Below are 12,740 nucleotides of genomic sequence, written 5' to 3'. Positions count from 1 at the left end.
TTTCCCTTTTGAGTTGTGTCACATTTTTAACAAACATACATTTGTGGGATGATCAGCAGAGCTTCAAATGTGGGTTGCACTTGGGTAAAATTTCCCAAATCTTGTCAGCCAATGCCAAACAACAGCTTATTCTGTGATTCTTGTTGGGTGTTGTTTGGTGGACTACATGATAGAAATCTGAAGAGACAAGACATACTGGGGAAAAAACACGTTTGAAAACAATTCTGTGTGTCTCCCTCACAGTGCTGGCCGGGAAGCCTTTATGTTTCAAACTTTCAAATTCTCTGTCTCTGATCATCAGAAGTGGACATCTTACCTTTTTCGTCTAGAATTTGATTGTAAACCTATTTTTTTTTAGCCTTGACCCACATTATTATTACAATTATTAATACTTTTATCACAATTTTTCTTAGAATCAATAATAAAGTAATATTTTAATCAACTGAATGTTATTCTATGTGATTTTATTAGATTTCAATTTATTTATTTATTTTTACTATTTTCATTGTATTTCAAATCATAAAAGTTTGTTCTAATTATTTTTTAAATTATTTAAATTCATTTCATTATGATCATTTTTATTTTCTACTTTCATTTTACTGACTTTATTGTATTTATATTAGAGCTTCTGTTGATTTATTGCACTGATTTTGTCATTACTTTTATTTATTTCATTATCTCTTTTCTCTTGTAAAGCACTTTGGGCAGCATATTCGAATAAACAAAAAATAGAGATAAAAATATTTTTGAGTAATTCTTCACCCTCACGCACCCCCAAATTTATGCCCCAGTTGGGCCAACCCAGTCAAAAGAGTTCGGACATGCCCTTTGATTAGAATTAAACACCATGTTAGGAGTCTGTTACAGATGCAGACACAGAGGTAGATCTTATTGTCTTTTTTAAAGCTTAATAAATTACCAGGCTCCAGATAACCTATGACTCATCCTCCTGACCATTCATGTCAGGTAATTGTGATGCACCAGTCACGGGAAATACTGTTTCTCTCTCGCTTTCCTTTAAAAATGCTACCGAACAATTAAAGTCATGAATGTCACCTCTCACGTCGCCGTCACGTCCACTGATAACAAGTTTCCCTTAATTGTCCAATGGAAACTCATTACGTCACATCCTGTCAGCTGTCGCTTCCGGATGCGGTGAAACAGCAAAGAAGAGGAAAACACCGACGTACATGGATTAATTTAAATGTCAACACAGCAGCCGTAAAGTCAGTGGAGACGCGGTTTCCACACATAATGGATCTACGTGGACAAGTCGCCACGTCGAGGACTGAGCTTTAACCGCGTCTGAAACTGTAGTTCCGTTAATGTGCGCTGTTTTTACCCTGTGTCTGTATTTATGTCTTCAAGCTAGCTGAAGCCAGGGTAGCATTAGCAGGGACACGCAGACAAATATATGCTCTCTCTGTAAAATATAACTCCTTTGTGCTCTTACTCTTGATATTTCGGCCATCTGAGCTGAAGGGAGACGCTTTTTGCATGTATTTTTGGAGCTAGCTTTTTGAGCTTTAACAGTTTGTTTTGGTTGAGGACATATTACAGACGTTTGGTCTTCCCTATCATCACAAGTCATAAACTGAAGAAACGTATATTTTTCCTTATAAAAACCAGATGATATTGTATTTGGAGTCTCTTGTCAGTCTTTGAACTAGTTGCTGAAATGGATGTGATCTGGACTGCTATCATCATGAAAACTCACCAGACACTTTGTAAATAACGCTTCCTTGTCAGCCTGTGGGCTCCTCAAGTTTTCCTCCTCTTGCTGACAGAGCACTTCACAGACTGTGTCCCGTGAGTGAAGAGAGGAAAGTCCTCCTCGTTTTATTTTTGCCTTTTTATAACCATCTTCTCTTTCACGTCAATCAGACCATCGCTCAACAGGTAAGTCAGCCTTTTTACATTCAGCGATGGGGACTTCAACCAGTAATTATTTTCATAACTGAAAGACTTGTCATGTAATCATTTCCTCCTCAGGATTTTCTTAATGGATCACAAACCAACGTGGTTTACCAGAGCCTCCAGTTTAGCCTCAAAAACTTTTATGTAGATTAACCTTTAGCCTTTAAAGCTGGGCTATTGAATCTTTTAGCTGGTGATTAGAAACTATCAGCCTCTGTTGTGATCATTGATTTCTTGCTAAAGTCAGATACTCAACATTTGTTGGCTCCAAACTTTATGTAGTTTTCTGAATCTTTTGTGGTAGTAACTAAACTTAACATTTTGGTCTTTTTTTTCTAAAAAAAACAAACAAACAAACAAAACAATTGGGAAAATAAAGACAGAATTGGCAGATCTTGTGAAACTGGAATAATAGTAAAATGTAGCCTTACTAACCCAAGAAAAACTTTGTGAATTAAGAAATTCTTCACATCTATAGGGCTTAAATGCTGGAAATTGTTCTGTATTTTATCAGCCACCCTCAGAGAGAATGCCTCTAACATTGAATAGTATTAAGTGTCTCATTGTGTTTACACTGGAATAATGTGTATTCATTAGCACAGTGATCCTCTTGTCATCCTCCTGCACAGTAAAGGATGAATGGCCTCTCTCTCAGTGAGCTCTGCTGCCTCTTCTGCTGCCCGCCTTGCCCCAGTCGCATTGCAGCCAAGCTTGCCTTCCTGCCCCCTGAGCCCACGTACACCTTTCTACCAGACCCGGATGCAGGCCCTGCTGCACAAGGAGCAACTGGGACATCCGGCCTGAGGGCACGGAGCGGTGCATCAGTCTCTGGAAGCGGAGGCGCCGGGGCTGTGGAGGGGAGATGGAAGCTCCATCTGACAGAGCGAGCAGAGTTCCAGTACACACAGAGAGAGCTCGACACGACGGAGGTGTTCCTCACCCGGTCCAGCCGAGGGAGTAGGGTCGGCTGCATGTACATTCGTTGTGTTCCTAATGCCAGGTAGGTGTTTCTGGAGGTGTACCTGCTTTCTCCGTTAGCGTCAAAGCAATTGTTCATGTGTCAGATCTTTTTAAGCTATGATTGTCACGCTCCCTTAGATGCAAGGCCACTGGGGGCCCCAGTTTTCAGGCCCCATCAGAGTTATTATAACCGTTCTATAGGGCTGGGCGATTATGGTAAAAATAAGAATCCCGATTACTTTAAGTGATATTGAAATCACAATTAATATACACATTTATTTATTTATTCAAAAACTTCAGTACTGATTTAAACACAACTTTGAAGAACCAGCAAGTGGCACATACAGTATTATTGATACATATCAATCAATCAATCAATCAATCAATCAATCAATATTTATTTATAGAGCCCTTTACAGAACCAAAGAGGCCCCCAAAGTGCTTTACAGTAGTGGTTCAGGATAAAAGGAACGATACATAAAAAAGGAGAGATACATAAAAAACACAAGGGGGGGAGTGTGCATAAGGGTGCATAAAAGCCATAAGGAAGAGATAAAACAAGTTAAAAAGTTAAAAATATAAGTCACACACACTCACTGTGGCTGCACATGGAAAACAGAAGAGCTACGAAGCACAGGAACTTGCATACATCTACACTGTGTGGCATATTTATTGTTTTCTTCGATTATATTGTTTTTATGATTGTCAGATGGCAAAATTGAAATCACGATTAAAATCCAATTAATTGTCCAGCCCTACCGTTCTAAACTTTTTAATCTCCCCCACCAATCATCAGCCCCCTTAAATTCATTCTAACCTTTTTCTTTAATGTCTACCTGCAGCCCTGAATCAGCTCCATTTCTCCATTCTCACATAGAGGCGCCCCTCCTCTACTTGTCTCCTCTTTTCCCACCTGGCTCAAAAATTTTCTCATCCTGCCTTCCCATGCAAATTTTCCATTTATTTTAGCTGCTGTGTCTTAACATTACTTTTTAAGACAGTGGCCCTCATTTATCAAACATGTGTACCCCTGAAAAATGGGTGTGCGCTCCTTTCCACGCATAGATCGACAATCTGAATGTGGGCGTCAGATTTTTTTAAGGAAGCTGTATTGATTACAGGATTGACAGTAAAGAAGATTATTTCACTCCTCACAATATTATCATATAAACATGAACTGTGTGCGAAAAAGTGACTATTTCATAACGAAGGACGTTCATTTACATGAGATCACAGCCTATGAGCTCTCTCTCTCGTGGTACAAATAATCATAAAACTCCGGTCTACCTGTGCGTAATTGCGCACGATCGACACACTTCAGCTCCACTCCCTTCTCAGTTTGTGACAGGTTCAGGCTGGAGTCTGCAGCTTCTTTCAGAGCTGGTACAAATGAGGGCTGTATAAATTCAATGTTTAAAACTGTTTTTTACTTTGTCACATCCACGTTGCTGAATCACTGCAGTGATTTCCTTGCAAGTGAATTTTTTTCTAATTCACTCTGCTTTTTCGACTGCCAAACAACGCAGCATCATTTCCTCTCTACCTCTGTTGTTATGGCGTTCTCGATTACCAGCATGGAGAAGTTTCCTTTTTCCCGTAATGCGTCTCTCCACGTCGTAAAATCTGTGGGTTCGGATAGCTGAACCTTGAATATTTAGGGGTGTGTTATGTAAATTACGATTGTTTTTTAGCTGCCACATTTATCAACAGCTGATCAGGCATACACCGTGATTGGCCTTGGTACGCACGTTTCATAAATCACACGTGAACGTTCCAGTAAGCTCGTTTTTACACCCAGATCTGCGCCAATTCCCATGTAAGATTGATAAATGAGGGCCAGTGAGTTTGCCCTCTGTCATATTTGATGTTAAAATAAACAGAATTGGAAAGAATTGCTCAGGAACAAGATGTCACAGCTCAGAGTCAGAGACCAAACATTTTTGAATATCTGGTTTTCCCTCCAGTAGGTTTGAGTTACATATTTTTGCAGTGATTGATGGATTGCTCGATGAGAAGCGATCACGTAAACCTTGGTAGAAATTACATTTTGGGTCCTGTGATAAAAAAGTGTTTATGTTTATTTTTACTGCTGTCTTGCTACTCTGCCCAGCTGCTGATTAATTCAGCAAATCAATTAAAAAGACATGGACAGGCTTGTGTTACACGCTGTGTTACCTCTATTTATGCCTAGTATCTTGTATTACAGAAGTTTGAATCCAAGTTGGACCTGATATGGCAGAGTCATTGTTGTGGCTTGTTCTGAATGGGAACGCCAAGAGCTTAGCCACGAGCTATATTGGTTCATAAACAGAACAACTGAGTGAGGATCTCAAAACATTCACTGTGTAGGAAAAGTATCAGATTTCTCTATGGAGCACAACATGCATTCATGAATAAAAGGCCAGGGCTAGAGTAGCCAGCGTTTATACACGGCTTCTCGGGTTGTACAAAACGTCTGTAAGTTGGAGTCATTTGACAATAGTCAAAAGTAGTAAACTGATCCCTCCGACACACAGCACCTCTTAGACATAGACCTGTTGTCACCAGGTCCAGAGGACAAAGATAAGTTAACAAAACAGCATCTTTCTTATGATGTGAGTCAGGGTCATCAGACTGAGCTCACAGATCTCCATCTATGAGATACAATGAGAGACGTGATACAATTCTTTTTGCTTTGTATTTTAAATGTACTGTTGAGTTCAGAAGAATTAAACCTCATTGATTTGATGGATTCATTTCCTTCTGTGTTATTTATTACCAGTGTTTTTAAGTCATCACATTTCTTGTAAGGAACATCTGTGTAACAAAAAGTGAAGTGAAAACATTTTTGAATTTGCTGCTTCAGAAATAAAAACACTGGCAATTAGGTTACTTGAAAAAGAATAAGACATAACACAGCCGTCATCTAGCGCTGCTACATTTGAACAGACCTCCAACCTGTCTCTCGTGTGTATCCTTTAGGTTTACAGTGCTCTTCTCCCACGGTAACGCAGTGGACCTGGGCCAGATGAGCAGTTTCTATATTGGCCTTGGCACCCGCATCAACTGCAACATCTTCTCCTATGACTACTCAGGCTATGGTGTCAGCACCGGCAAGCCCACTGAGAAGAACCTCTACGCAGACATAGATGCTGCCTGGCATGCTCTGCGCACACGGTATGCTTGGATATAATTGTCCCATATGTGTCCTTCAAGGAATGATTTATTGTCTGCTGTCTTGGTCTGCTGGGACTGGAAGCCTTTTCATTACATTTAGATCAGAGTATAACAAAGAGTACACAATCTTTCATGGATGGATGTAAATGTCCTTTTCATATTTTATGTTTTTTTCTGTCTTGTTAGCCCTTGGAAAATGAAAAAAAGTGTCAGAAGAATGAAATTATCAGAGGACAGAAATGCAAAGTTAAAGTTGTGCAGAAGAGGCGGCTCAAAGCGTCAGAGCTGGGATGGAGAGAGCGAAGCAGAGTGCAGACAGATGCTGTGGGAATAAAAAGAAAAAGAAGGATAGATGAATAGAGGAAGGGCTGGGGGGCAAGGTGCCTCTCAAGGACTTTGAGGTGTGATTAAGTGTCTCATTAGTGGAAACAGAGCTGTCTTAATGCAGCTGTAGCCCCAGGAAGACATAACGCTGCAGAGCGTTGACTTAAGGGTAACTTAATGTGAATTTACAATCCTGTGCTGCTGTCACTTTCCATCACATCTTTCAGGTGAAGCTATTAATAATCATTTGATTCATGAAATTAATACCCCCCAACTTTTTTCCAAACTGCAGTGATGTTTTAATGATTACCTCGGCTAAGGAGGTCATGTTTTTGGGAGAGTTTGTCTGTTTGTGAACAACATAACTCAAAGAGTTACAAACAGATTTTGATGAAATCCTCAGGAAATGTTCAAAATGGGATTGGAAAGAAGTGATTAAATTTCGGAGGTGATCTGGATCACCGTCTGGATCAAGGATTTCTTTTTTAAGGATTCTTTATCATTGTGAGATTGGGCTGTTTTCACCATATGTGAATATAACTCCAACATAAATGGTCGGATTGCTTTGTAAAACAATACAAGACAAGGTCACCATAATTTCTGACAGATGTAAAAGAATAAACCAGTTGATCCTGCAATATTCTGGATACTAAGATCCAGAATATGAAATATGTGCTGGGTCATCGTAATTTTCAACACTGTCAGGTAACAAATTATCGTACAACCCTGCAGCTAACACCAAATGGTAGCAGACAGTCTGCTGAAAGGGAGTATAACATTAAAGTAGGACTAAAGTGTTACGTGACAACCACAGTTTGTTTGGTGGAGGTCTGCACTCTCTGAGTGATTTTCTAGTTGTCTTTGTGAAGTTGATAGATAAGATAACTTTACCTCCATATGTCAGCAGAAAGATTTCTGAGCCCGCTACAAACACATTTTGGGTTAAAGTTCATATCTGTCATTTCTACACCAGTACATCCCTCACCATCCTGCCCTACAGTGGTTTTCTTTCTATTTCTGTTTTTATCTTCGCTTTCCACCAGGTATGGAATAAGCCCAGAGAATATTATCCTGTATGGACAAAGCATTGGTACAGTCCCCACTGTGGACCTTGCGTCCCGGTATGAGTGTGCTGCTGTGGTTCTTCACTCACCTCTAACATCTGGCATGAGAGTGGCCTTTCCTGACACCAAGAAGACGTACTGCTTTGATGCTTTTCCCAAGTAAGTCTTTTCTCAGTGTGGTGCAAAGTTACATTTTATTATACAAGATGTTGTTCTTTTTAGTGCATGGTATCGTTAAGTTGACACTTTGAACTTTGGCTCATCTAAACATTATTTTTGGCAGTATAGACAAAACATTTCTGAAAGGAGATCTTCAAACTGTACTCTGTCTCTAGTTTATAAAATATCAAAGTGTAGCAGTCATGCAAAAATAGTGTTCATATGACAAAAAGCACACAGCACAATGCGTGTACAATGTATGTATCTGAAGTATTGTTTTATCCTGCCTTTGTGAGAGCTTCTTTTAATGCTTTGTGCTCAGTCGTAGCATCCTCCTCCTCTTTTGAGGCTTGGTGCCCCACGCTTGCCTGTGATTGGGATGTGGGTGTTCGCTGTCATGTGTTACTGTGATTTTTTTTTTAAACCTTAGCAGAGAAACAATTCCCTTACGACACAAAGTAATGCTTTCATTAGCGAGGCTCTTTGCCTTCTGTTCTTGTTGCGTTGGTTCAGTTTTAGCAGCTGAATCTAAAGAGGGTCAATAGCAGCTAATGTCGGACATAACGCAGAGTCTGGTCCCAGATGGTACAAGTGGGTGAGGAGCAGAGGCGGTGAGGAAACCAGGGAGAGCCTTGTGTGTGTGTGTGTGTGTGTGTGTGTGTGTGTGTGTGTGTGTGTGTGTGTGTGTGTGTGTGTGTGTGTGTGTGTGTGTGTGTGTGTGTGTGTGTTGTGAGCTCAGAAAGCCTCCAGTGTTCACTTGTTGTTCACATTCAGAGTGGGCATCTGGCATCCCTCCTTCTCTATTTGTGTCTGTTTCGATCTTTCCTGTTTTACTCGTGGAATACGCCATGAGATGAGTGAATGTGCTTTTAGGATTTTACTGCTTTGTTCCATCTTTGTGAGATATTTCGCAAATAGTTTTGGTGTTTTGTTTTTAGGATGAAGGATTCATCCCTTGGCCAAACAAAAAAAAGGCATCAAAGACCAACATTTTTTATTCTTTCTCTGATCTGCTCACTGACCCGTAATGTTATCACTCATTCTTATAGCCTGATCCAGAGAGTCATTCCAGCTACACTCCAATTTGTACAATCTGCCCTCTTCTCCATCCTTATTCCTTTTTCTTTTTTTTTCAGTATTGAGAAAGTGTCCAAAATCACGTCCCCGGTGCTCATCATCCACGGAACAGAGGACGAGGTGATTGACTTCTCCCACGGACTGGCTCTGTTCGAGCGCTGCCCCAAGGCTGTGGAGCCTCTGTGGGTGGAGGGAGCAGGACACAACGACATTGAATTGTACAGCCAGTATCTGGAGCGCCTGCGCCGCTTTATAGGACAGGAGTTGGCAGCACAGCACGCCTGAACACTACCACCAGGATTATCATCAACAGTTTCATCACTTGCTTTTTTCTTTGCCTTTTTCAGAGTTTTGTCAGGATGGAGGAGTGTCCATCACCATCAGGCGTCTGTCAGCTCAGCACAGATAAAGGTCTTTCATTTTATGAGGCACAGTGGACTATGGGTTCACATACTGGAGAAGTGTGGTTAAATTCATCCAAAGCGTGTGAGTCCTGAAAATTGACTCTAGACTCCCTATTTTCTATAGCAGTCACTTTAACAAACAGCTGCCATGAGTCTCAAACAAGGCGGCAGATGAATTCCTTGTCCGTGCAATATTACCAGCCACAGGAAGAGACTTGACATGATACAGCATTTTAAAAACATAAACTGAAGAGTAATCATGTTGATCAAATATCTTGTGGTCCGCGTGGAGGATGTTGTCATTTTTCCAGCCTATTCATGGAGTTTTTGAATTTACATTTCTGAAGCTAACACAAATCACATGTGTGATGATGTTTGAGCATTGGAAAGCACTTAAAAAAGACTCTTTCAGTGCTTCTGACGTGTGTTGGAGGGTTTTTGGATTCTAATCCATTGTTTGTCACTAAGCTCTCTCGTGTTTTTAAGAGTAACACCTGTAAAACTATAGCAATCCAACCCCAAGTCCTGCATTAGCTGCTCACGCTTTAAATGTACTTCGATTGTTTAGTTATTATTATTATTGTTATTATGAGCTTTTGTTTTTGCATTGGACTGCATAATATTAAGACCATATCCCTTAATAGCTCACTCACTCACAAACATGCATCGAGATACTTTTGAATTTTATTTTTGTTCTGTTTTTCCTTAAAATTTTGCTCAGGTAATCCTCAAAATGTTTGTTTATATCTAGTTTGCTTTATGTCATCTGACCCTTCAAAGATTCAATATTTTCATCCAGCATGTTTCTTTTGTTTTGTTTTGTTTTGTCCATTTTTAATTTTATCCAAGAGACGAACCAAACTTTGGTTCAAAACAGAGGTACAGACCATGTACTGTAAAAAAAAAAATGGACGTCCGCTTGCTCGGCTAGAAGTGAGGTCTCCACAAAAACTGGTCCCCCTGGTGGCTGGCTGCAGTATAGGTTAAAAAATCTGGCTTTCCAGCCATTCTAGATGGGCTGTGGTCAAACTTTAAAAAATGTATACACCTCGTAGAAATGTTTCTCACATCCAATTGTTGTGGTAATTTGAAGATATTTTCTGGCTGTCTTGTATTCAAGTCCTCTTTTTTCTGAAAAGTTTCGTTTTTATTAGTTATGAGGTTAAACATAAGGCTTTACGATTAACGATGATTGACAGCTGCCGTTTTCATGTATTTTTTCTGGGGATTGTAAAATGTGTCAGGAGGTAGAGTCAAGAAGTGATTAGACTCTCGAAGGAAAAAAAAAATTATTATTTTTGTCACCCAGCTCCACTCAGATTCTCCCAGAATCCCTCATCGTCTCTACTGCGCAGACTCTGGCTGCAAACTGCTACAATGGCTGCGCCTGTTACAGGGGAATTTTGGATTCAAAACTGTACAATGATAAATGGCGGAGCCACGCTATCCACTCTATATACAGTCTATGGTACAGACCAAACTAGATTTTCATGTGGCGGCCTTATCGTTAATTTCTTCTCTTTCCTGTTCCCCTTGAGTTTCCTTTTAAAACCCTTCAGTCCTCCCTTCACCATGTCTGAAATGAAGTGGAGTAAAGTCTGGCTGTTTTAAAGAAGACCAAGAGCAACAAAAAGAGAAAAAAATCCTGCTTCTTCATTAAGTAGAATGTCTGAGAGTCTTTCACTCTTGTCTGCTTTGTTTAAGTCTCCCTCATGTTGTTTATGTCCAACACCAGTGGGTCACAGCTGTGAACGAGGTTCCTGTTTCCCCCTCGGTGTCTGGAGCAGAGAAGCAACACTATAATTAAACAGGCCTTTTCTTTCAGTCAGCCTGTTTTCAGGCCTTGAATAGCCCCTGATTGTCAGCTTGTTTGCTCTTCATCCTGAGGAGCAATTTTATCAGCTCTTCTCATTGGCCTCATGTGTTTAATGATTGTCAGATGAAAAACTCAAAGATGTTTAATGTGAAATGAATGTAAAAGTCATTCCCATATTTTGACAGAAAAGCACAGGAGCAGAGTTTTTATCACAGTAAAATGCAGCACTATGGGGTTTTTTTTCTTACATTTTTTTAACACAAATAGCAAACTGAGAAGCTCCCCTCACATCTCAGCATTACAACAAATTACTACTCTACAAACTAAGACACCAAATAAGCTTTTTAAGTCATTTTTCTCACTGACTTATAGTCTGCACAGGAACTGCCTGTGACATGAACATTACTCTAACACGTCCCACTTAAAAGTTGAGGACTTCAGCACAACTTTTCGACAACGCTATTGATTTTACTGCATAGGTTTATGTAAGAGTGGTGACGTTACTTTTCCAGCTGCTGGTGTTTTATTGCACTTTTCTTGTGCGCAGTAAAAAGGGAAGATGTATAAACGTTATGTTTTCATTTTTTCTGTTCACCATTTTCTAACAAGATCATTATAATCAGTGAAAAAAGACAGGTTCGAGTTAACACCAGATGACTTTCCTATTCAGGTTATTTTGATTGACTTGTGAGATGACCCATAAAAATAATTTTAAACAGCACTTCATAAGGATAAAATCACATTGTTCTTATTAGATTTGATATGCAAAATCGATAAATCAGTGGCTTAAATATTCCAGATCAAGTGTGTCAGCCAACTGAGTCATTTCACATTCAACCCTGGACATTAATTATTGCACCTCTAAACTTTCAAAGAGATCTGACATCGTTGTGTGTTTTTTTAAAGGGAAGTCAGGTTTTCTTGAGTATTTATCAACCAAAGTGTAACTAGTCTTTCTTTTCTAGAGCTTCACCCAGTGTACCTGCTCTTACTTTTGGTATCAAAGCTAAAAAAAATCATATTTAAGTTCTCTTGTTCACTTTTATTTATCTTTGTGGATCATCTGATCTTTTCCGTTGTACAGAACATGTGCATAAAGCTGAATTGTACTTTTTTCAGATTTCTTGATAACTATATTTGATCATATCATGTTGGGTTTTGAATGTGCAGCGACAGAGTTTGAACAACTTATTAACCAAGTTACATGTGTGTGAGTGTGTTTTCTTTTGAGCTGTTAGAACTGATCATCTTTTGAGGAGTACGACTAAAGCAATACAGCAGAGAGTTGGTGTTGAGGGGAGAAGTGTGGGATGATGAAAGAACAAAAACAGAGGAGCTTCAAGCACACACAAAAAAGCTTTTTATGTTTTGTCTTTCATTAGAATGTTTGAAGTTCTGCTGTAAAATATCTGTGGGCCTGGTTTTGTCATCGCACATTTTTATCCACTTTTTATCATACTGACTAATTTCCAGTTTTTAAAGATTTTGTCTTCTTTTACAAGATTTAAAGAGAATAGGAGGTTAATAAAACGTAATCGGAAAAAAGATCAATAGATTGTCTCTGTCTTTCTTTTAAGAGGAGCTGCAGTGTGTGAAATATAAGCGTGTGTCTCATTCATTCTCTAATTTTCCACTCACGGCGGTCCTGGCACTTGGTGAATAATGACCTGCCTGTTAGTGAAAGGCCTCATGCGCCTGCACAAGATGTATCCAAGACAGGCTCAGGGGGATAATTGGCTGATGAGTAAATGAGTCTTTAATTGCCTGATGTGCGATTTCCCCCTCCTCTGTGGATTTGCCATGTCTCTATGAGCTTATCTGTGCCAGAAAAAGGTTCAGTGATGTGTTTTAATTAAAGCGGTA

The 12,740-nt window shown here is 39.6% G+C and overlaps 1 protein-coding gene across 1 annotated transcript; it reads left to right on the top strand.

Moving 5' to 3' along the window:
- The first annotated feature begins 1,147 nt into the window (after positions 1-1,147).
- Positions 1,148-12,412, top strand: abhd17ab (abhydrolase domain containing 17A, depalmitoylase b). Its single transcript, XM_074668706.1, has 5 exons — positions 1,148-1,899; positions 2,547-2,917; positions 5,839-6,033; positions 7,401-7,580; positions 8,717-12,412. Exons 2-5 carry the CDS (start codon positions 2,553-2,555, stop codon positions 8,940-8,942), a joined length of 966 nt encoding a protein of 321 aa, XP_074524807.1. The 5' UTR covers positions 1,148-1,899; positions 2,547-2,552; the 3' UTR covers positions 8,943-12,412.
- Positions 12,413-12,740: the final 328 nt, after the last annotated feature.

The sequence above is a fragment of the Halichoeres trimaculatus genome, unplaced genomic scaffold (genome assembly GCF_033239565.1).
Source record: "Halichoeres trimaculatus isolate MK-OKI-2021-1 unplaced genomic scaffold, fHalTri1.1 fHalTri1_scaffold_4, whole genome shotgun sequence".
Taxonomy (NCBI): domain Eukaryota; kingdom Metazoa; phylum Chordata; class Actinopteri; order Labriformes; family Labridae; genus Halichoeres; species Halichoeres trimaculatus.
Note: the sequence above shows the minus strand (reverse complement) of the source record. Positions and strands in the feature narration are given on the sequence as shown.

What these genes read in the sequence shown, in the direction of transcription:
- abhd17ab (XM_074668706.1), top strand. Translation starts at nt 2,553, where the DNA reads ATGAATGGCCTCTCTCTCAGTGAGCTCTGCTGCCTCTTCTGCTGCCCG. An exon ending in CGTTGTGTTCCTAATGCCAG is followed by an intron (nt 2,918 to 5,838) that starts GTAGGTGTTTCT and finishes TGTATCCTTTAG; the next exon opens with GTTTACAGTGCTCTTCTCCC. An exon ending in TGCTTTGATGCTTTTCCCAA is followed by an intron (nt 7,581 to 8,716) that starts GTAAGTCTTTTC and finishes TTTTTTTTTCAG; the next exon opens with TATTGAGAAAGTGTCCAAAA.